The 8,610-nt window shown below is 35.0% G+C and overlaps 1 protein-coding gene across 1 annotated transcript; it reads left to right on the forward strand.

Annotated features, from left to right (window-relative positions):
* Positions 1–1,509: 1,509 nt before the first annotated feature.
* LOC132626296 (fasciclin-like arabinogalactan protein 11) lies at positions 1,510–3,913 on the forward strand. Its single transcript, XM_060341115.1, has 2 exons — positions 1,510–2,163; positions 3,549–3,913. The coding sequence occupies exons 1-2, from the start codon at positions 1,636–1,638 to the stop codon at positions 3,768–3,770; spliced, it is 750 nt and encodes a 249-aa protein (XP_060197098.1). The 5' UTR covers positions 1,510–1,635; the 3' UTR covers positions 3,771–3,913.
* Positions 3,914–8,610: the final 4,697 nt, after the last annotated feature.

The raw sequence follows: 8,610 nt of genomic DNA on the forward strand, positions 1-8,610 counted from the left end.
AGAAGGAAACAGAAAAAGGTTGAGAAACAAAGATAAAGTTAGATATGGTGAGGAGATCAAAGTTGTGCATTGTAGTAATGGCTCTCCTTGTTCTATCTGTCACCTTGCAAGCCATCACTGCTCTAGCTGTCATTAATGGTGATGGAAAAGATGATTTATATGGCGGTAAGGGTGCTGTTGGAAAGGTCGGAAAAGGCAAAGGCAAGGGCAAGGGAAAAGGCAAATGAGGAATATAACATTCTCCTCCTATTTTCTGGAACTAGAATGCATGTATTTTATTCACGCATAATTATTAATTCTCAAACAGGATGAATGATGAACTTTCACCTTATTGGTGAGATTCGATTTCTCTTCTTGTAATTTCCTTCCTAAGAATAAGCAATCCTAGATTATTTCCAAATTTCCAAAGAATGATTGGACCGTCAGGGCATGGGACAAACTCACATGTCGCCAAATGCTAGAAATGAAATACGTAAATTAAAAGTTTCCCTTTAACATGAAATTATTCTATTTTCTTATGTTGTTTTTGGTTTCGACATCTTGATGCGCAAATTAAAGTTCTCTCGAAGGAGAACTTTTTTTTTTTTGAAAATATGAGAAATACTATTTAGTTACTTACTACATGCTTCAAACTTGAGGAAATCACACGTTTTACCTTTTAAATGGGCTGGTCTTTTAACTTTTGCGCTTTAGCAACCGAACTTATGCCTCTAACAAGGCATAAAGATGGAAGTCAACGTGGGACATAACTTGTGAAATATTATTTGTTTAAAGACCAACACAAAATAAGACATAAATTTATATTTTTATTTCATAATATCCACAAGTTACTAAGGAGGGCCTGGTTAGAGTTTAATGAACTATATCATCAATAGAGGATGGGCACAAATGAACAAGAACACTGCACTGAATTTAAACAAAGCTTCTTTTTCAAGTTAGTGGCAAGTCAATCATATACTCCATAGCCTTAATTATAATATTCTAATGAGTGTAAGCAAAGCAAGCATAGAAAGCTTTAATATTTGTACATATCCACCTTCATCTCTCCAACTTTCCTAAGTTTCTAAGCAAACCATTCGCTGTAATAGTTCTTCCCAACTCCATATATTTCTAATTAAGGTCAATATTTGACAGAAATTTGAAGATTCCAATTATATCTTGGAACTGAATAAGTAGTAATATTTTAACTTCTATGTCTGACGATTTAAAATATATTTATACAATTATGTCATTTATAAGGTAATTACAAATAAATTTCTACCATAAGCATTGACTACAACCTAACAGAAACGATAACTAACATGTTATAGCATGTTAAAAGTTCACGGAGCGTACAAAATATCTTTACACCGTTAGTGTATAAATTAAAACATAAATCCAACAAACAAACAAAATCTTAACCTCCAACCGAATTGAGGGATACTATGCTACTAATTGGTTTTACAGTTAATATGACTTCCAACATCCCACCTACCATATAAAATTCCTATTTTCCTCTCCATAAAACCCCTCTGTTTCTGCCCTATTAGCAAGAAGCACCAACCATTTTTCAAAGTTCAAACTCTCAAGTGCAATTTCTCTCTATTTTCCACCCATCAATTCTTGAAAAGGAGAAAGAAAATACTCCCAACAACTATGAAGAGCTATTTTGTTTTCTCTCTTTCCCTCCATTTAGTAATTTTCCTCCATTCTTCCACCCTAACCCTCGGTCAAACTTCTGCCTCCGCCCCTGCTCCATCAGGCCCCACCAACATCACGAAAATACTCGAAAAAACCGGTCAATTCACCACATTTATCCGGCTCTTAAGAACCACTCAAGCTGGTGATCAGATCAACACACAATTAAATAACTCAAACCAAGGAATGACTATTTTTGCACCTACTGATAATGCATTTACCACCTTAAAAGCTGGTACTCTAAATTCACTAAGTTCTCAACAACAAGTTCAGTTAGTGCAATTTCATGTACTTCCTAGCTTTATTTCAGTCTCACAGTTCCAAACTGTCAGTAATCCTTTAAGGACACAAGCTGGAGACACTAGTCCCGGGGATTTCCCGTTAAATGTAACGACTTCCGGTAACCAAGTGAATGTATCTACCGGCATTGTGGATGCTACTGTGGCTAATACGATTTATACTGACGGCGAGCTTGCGGTTTATCAGGTAGATAAAGTTTTCTAGTTTTTTATTAATGAATAAAAGTGAACGTCAAAGAGAACAGTATAAGCAAGAGGGGTAATGAAAGAACCTTTACTAATTAACAAACAACAAAAAAATAAGAGTTAGAAAAAAACTACTATATTATATGATCACCAAGAGAATTTATAATACACTCTATGATATGATGATATTACAAATGAGATGTTTAAGTAATGCAAAAATATAAAATTCAAAAATAAAGTTGAGTGATCAACAAACTTCATTTGTATATGTATGAACTAAAAAAAGATAGCTTGCCCATGTAAAATAAACTGACGTAGTTTTCTCGTCCTCTTCTTCAAATCTGTGTAACAAGACTTAATAGTTCTATCACTTTTTCTTGTCTTATCAGCATTGGCGGACCCAGAAAATTGAACAAGTGGGTTCAACCAGCGACAGAATTGTAGTAATAGTTGATACTAACAGCAACTTTAGACACTATAAATGAGCACCATTAAGACTGTAAATGTGCTTTTAATTTTCATGCTAATTATCATATTTGGTTTTACAATGTGGTCTAACACCAATGTAGTTTTTAGTTTATGCTTATATTACTAACGGATCAACAAAGCGACAAAGATATTAAACCACTTTTCAAAAAAGAAAAATGCATGTTACAAGTTATAAACTTCTTAAATCATATTATTAGTTTAAATAGTTTCACAATGCATATATTCTCAAATACATAAATATTCAATAAAAATTCATTAAGTTTCAGTCATTATGCATCTTCATATTTTATGTTATATTTTTAAGCATTCAATTTTGAAATTTATAATTTGATATTATTTTTAATTAATCACAAAATTTAACAACTTAAAGCACAAAATTAGAACTATAATAATGAATGTTTGAAACAAGAAGTAACCTAACCTTATCTTTTTTTTTTAAAAGCAAAAAGTAGCCTATCAGGCTAACGAAACACAATAAATAAATAAATGATTTCTCAACTTAGTAAAATCACAAATAAAATATGAATACTAATTACTAATCTTATTATAACAATAAACCATAACTAAAGTAATGGAGCATAAGTACTATATCAAAAGTAGTGTCACAAACAAAGATTCAGGTAATTACGTATGAGTATCAAAAAAGCTGGCATCAAAAATTTCATGCTAAGCAACCTTCACTGAGAATCGAACATGAGACCAACCACAAGAGGACTTTGAACCCACTTGGACCGCTGCACTACAACATCCGCTTGCGTCGAGTGGGTTCATTGTTTTCAGATAGCTTAATATTTCATTTTGTCAGCCAAATTAACATGTCAAAATAATATTTTTTCCAAACGAAGTGGGTTCAACTGAACCCTCTTGCAACCAGGTGGGTCCGCCCCTGCTTATCAGGTAGATAAAGTGCTTCAGCCTTTGGGTATCTTTGGTTCTCCGGCTCCAGCGACTGCACCGGCGCCGGCGACTTTGAATCTGAAGAAGAAGTCTCCGGCAGCGTTGACTCCGAGCTCCGGCAACGATAATGCGCCGGCGGATTATTCCGGTGCTGATAGTGTGAATGGTGTGGCGGTGTTGGGAATTGGAGTTTTATGGACTCTGTTTTGGTTGCGACGATAGAAATTTTTGACGGTTGTGATCGTCTCTGATTTCCTCAATTTGAATATTTGTGTTTTTCTCTCCTTCCCCCTTTTTTTTGGTTCCTCATTTTTTCAATTTGGATTTTCAACTGTAAGATATGAATCAAATTTTGAATTGGTGTACATTATATGTTTTTCAATTGTCTCTTTGACTGTTTTGTCTAAAATTTATTCTACATGCTTTAATATTAGATAACTCATTCTTCTATCAGGATAGGCAAGAACGATAACTCAAAAAACCACACATCACAGCCTATTTATCGTTTTAGGTGGTATCAGCAAGATCCTACTAATGTCACGCTTTGTCATTTGACACAAGTATCATATATTAGCTCGATTGTTACTTAGGTACCACTTGTTAACATATTATAATTACCATTTTCAGCCTGTAAGGAATTGGAATTCTGCTGATAGATCTCTTGACTACGCATTAGTTTGATCTCTGGGTCTCTCCTCTGCTTTCTCAACTTTGTAAAACAAAAATCAAACTTATTTGACTTCCCACGAGCAAATATAAAAATAGAAAAAGGAATATTTTGTACCCATGTTATTTTTTCTCTCGGAGTCGGACTCTCGTAAAAAATTTTACTTGAAGCAACAAAAAATACGGATAAAGGAGGCCAATAATGCATATAACTTAAAATTCATATAGTGCATTATCATATGTGCCAATCAAGTTAAAATACCAAGCCAAGATTAGCTCCTAACTTTCGACCTTAACGATAATTAATAGTAATAGTAGGTCCCAAAATTAAACAAGTTAAAGTGATTAAAATTTTAAACACCTAAACAAAAGTGACTAATTCATCTTTATAAAAAGCCCAATATTTATGATGGCCCGTCATATTGCTTTCATTTTTTAGCGCGGATTCCCTTCAAAGACACTGATCTTTAATTTTTCGCCCTCAAATTGCTGGTCTTTAATTTTTTCCCTTCGCCTAATACCCTGAGGTTTAAGTTCAAACCCTGAATCAGTAAAAAAAAAAAAAAAACGCAAGGCAAAGTTTCGTAGAAAAATTAGGCATTAAGGCAGAGTTTTGCAAAATTCCAGCTGAGTAAAAAAAAAATTGTCTTAATGCAAACCTCTACCTTATCGACATAACTTATGCCTTTTGGGCAGACTTTTAGTTAAGGCATAACTAAAAGTCTGCCCCATAAGACAGACTTTTTCCTTAAGGCATGTTTTGTCTTATGGAGCAGACTTTTAGTTAAGAAATAACCAAAAGTATGTCCCATAAGGCAAAAACTTTTCCTTAAGGCATAGATTTTGTCTTATAAGGAAAACTATTAGTTATGTCTTAAGGAAAAGTTCCGTCTTATGGGACACGCTTTTAGTTATGTCTTATAGAGCACACTTTTAGTTAAGGCATAACTAAAAGTTTACCTTGAAAAGTATATATATATATATATATACATATCTCAAGGCAAAGTCTACCAGAGGGGGCATAGCGAAATTCAAACTCTGCCTTGCGATTTTTTTTTACAATTTTGACTGAGTGGGGGTTCGAACCCGGAGCCCATGAATTTTAGCCGAAAGGCAAAATTTAAAGACCACAAATATAAGGGGCAAAATTTAAATATCACCCCAAAACGAATTGCCCCCTATACTCGGGTCACTAGCCCAGTTTTTAAACAGTATCATTGGGCTGTCTAAGAATATGGGATTGTTATGTCTCCTAGCCCAATCAGAAAGGCGGGGAAGAATTCACGGGAGTATACTTGTTCAAGCTTTTAGCGCAAATTATTCGACTATGAAGGTAGAAATAGCAAAAAGTAAAATGATAGGTTAACAATTTAATCGGCAAAGAAAAATCACTGAAGGAGACAAAAAACCCATCGTTGTTGACCCTCTTCAATTTACAACTTTTGCAAACTCTTCATTAGGTATCACTCTAAGAGCCGATTACAAATTTCATCTCAATTATAGATGTTAGGATCTGAAATCACAAAAAAAGAGAAATATGCATCACGATTATTACGAACACCTTACTAGTTTGATAGTTGTTGAATTCGACACATCTGCTATTTGTCAAATTATGAGTATAGTGGTAAGTGGCTCTATAGAACACAAAAAATATCATTTCTGTCAATTGGCAGAAAACTTTAGGTATTGTGGCAGTAAAATGGGAGAGTTTGCTAAAAGGCCACTCTCAACACTTATTTTGACAAAAGATCATAAGTTTCAGAGAGTTTGCTAAAAAGCCACTCTCAGCACTTATTTATGACATCATCAAATGAAGTCTCCCATATTGTCACCCCTATACCCAAAGTTTAAAAAAATGCAAAACAGCCCCTAACCTTCCAACATTTAATTACCCCAATTTAGCAGCCCAATTTTTTTTGTTCCCTTCCGCCAAAAGCTCGTTGCTCCCCATTTTTGCACTTTTTCTATCCCGTTTCCGGCCAAATATTTGGCTTTTCATTTGAAAATCAGTCCCAAATAACGAATTTCTTTCCCACTTCAGTCATTGTAACTTAAATCTCTTAGAAATCATTGAAAAGAAGCTCGAATTATTTTCACCATTGTTGTCAAAGCTCAATTATCAGGTGTCAATTACGTCCGCGTCTACTGGTAGTGGAGTTCGTTTTTTGTTCTAATTCTCCTGTGAAGTCAATTCTCCATTAAAAGAGCCATATCCTTACTCTTTTTTTTTTTGTCTGAATCTGGTACTGCTCTAAGTCTAGGCATCGACCAATTATAGACCATAACAATAGTCTATTATACCTTTAGTATGCCGTCTATTGGAGAATATGTTATAGTAGGTGGTGATTACATGAGCGAATGGGTGGACCCCAAAATGTTGGATTTGGAATTCTGCGAGCAAGGTGACAGTGCCGATCACCGTGCATCGCAATGGTACGTATAACGATTTGGTTAAGAGCATAAAGGAAAGTAGGGAGTTAGATTGTGACCCCAGCGACTTGCGCATTAGTTTTATGATTAATGCTCAGCCCACTAAGGGAAAAGCTCACCCTTCTTTCATAACGAATAATAGACATGTTGTATTATATATGCTTGATGTTGTTGCTGATGGTTGTAGGTCTGTTTTGAGAATAAATGTTGTTGAGAGGTCTCAAGCAGCGTCAACATCAGCAGCACCACCCCCATCCCCACCGCAACCACAACAGCCAGCGGATGCAAATTCAATGCAAAATGAGAGCATGGGTGATCATTCAATGGATACGGATGATCATAATGTTGATGTCGAAGAGTGTGATGGCAGCCAAACCAACTTGGAAGGAAGAGAATAAAGTGTATACCTGGCATCACAAAATCTTTTAAGCCTAAAGGACGTGTAAAGGGGAGGAGAAACAAGTGCTTAATTTGCAAGGGAAGTGGCCACAAGAGAACAACGTGCCGAAATAGAGAGGGATGAACTTGATGTATTTTTCAATGTATTTCATTGTGCTTTTCTTGTACTTTGCAGGTTTTGGTTCTTCAATTAAATATGCTTTTCTTGTACTTTGTAGTTTTTGGTTCTTCAATTAAATATTTCAGTGAATGTATTTCATTGTGTTTTTCTTGAATGTCAGTTCAATATTAATCAACTGTATAATTGTATATAATAAACCAAGACTGTGTTTTATCTATCTACTTGGTATTGTAAATAATAAACTTAATATCTAGTATATACTAGATAACATATATGATATATATTGCCTTTAAAGCCCATCGACTGCTGAACCGCCAAACACCACCAATTAAAATTCAAAAAGCCTACTGTTATGTCTAATCAAACCCAATATTAAACGCTACCTCCATGCGCATTGACACGTGTCACTCGCACATTAGCCATCGATTCACTAAACCGAGGTCATCAGTCTATAAATCGCCTAAGCCTATTTCAAATACACTATCTCATCTCTCTCATCACAAAAAACTCCTAAAAACTTTCTGGTCAACAATGGTGAGAAGGATTAGGAACAGAGCAAACCGTCACCCTCATTTCAGAGTACCACATCTTGAGTTCCTCCTCCTTAGGAACTCTTTTCAAAGGCTCTTCAGGGGCCTCGGAGAGGATAGGGAGCGGATCGAAACTGCCATCCGTAGAATCGCGCGCATCCTGCGTGTGCTTCTTAAGCTCGAAGGTGTGGACCCCGATGCTCTGATAACCCCCCACCATCCCCCTAGAATATTAGTTTTTAGTATATTTTTGCATAAACTTTCAGTGATGAAAGTGGTAGATGGAAGTTTTTGGACTTTCATTGCTGAAAGCTTTGGGTGTCGTTTTAGGGTTTTATTTTGTTATGTAAAAATTCACCATATTAATGAAAATAGTTTATGTTATGATCTTTGTGTTCTTACTTTATTTTCTGCATGCTGTTGATTTAATGTTGTTTGATGAGTCGATTAATAACCAAACAACTACCATATCTACAATAACCACAAGCTAAGTTGATTAATAACCAATACAATATCTATAATAACCACAAGCTGTAGCCTCTTATAGACCATCGATATATTATAGACCAAATAACTAAAGGGGACTGTTTTGGAATGAGAAGTCTGGTGAATGTAAAGCTCATAAAAATAATTAAAAAAGGATATTAAAAAAAAAAGTCAAACCCCAAACTGCGTAAATCTAAGGGACCATGGATAGGTCTATAATATACCAAAAGTGTATAATCGCCAACGAGCATATTATATTATAGACCAGTAAATAAAGGGGACTGTTTTGGAATGAGAAGTCTGGTGAATGTAAAGCTCATAAAAATAACAGAAAAAAAGTCAAACCCTAAACTACGTAAATCTAAGGGACCGTAGATAAGTCTATAATATACCAAAAGTGTATCATCTCCAACGAGCATAGTATATTATA

Source organism: Lycium barbarum, chromosome 1 (genome assembly GCF_019175385.1).
Source record: "Lycium barbarum isolate Lr01 chromosome 1, ASM1917538v2, whole genome shotgun sequence".
In the NCBI taxonomy this organism is placed as follows: Eukaryota; Viridiplantae; Streptophyta; class Magnoliopsida; order Solanales; family Solanaceae; genus Lycium; species Lycium barbarum.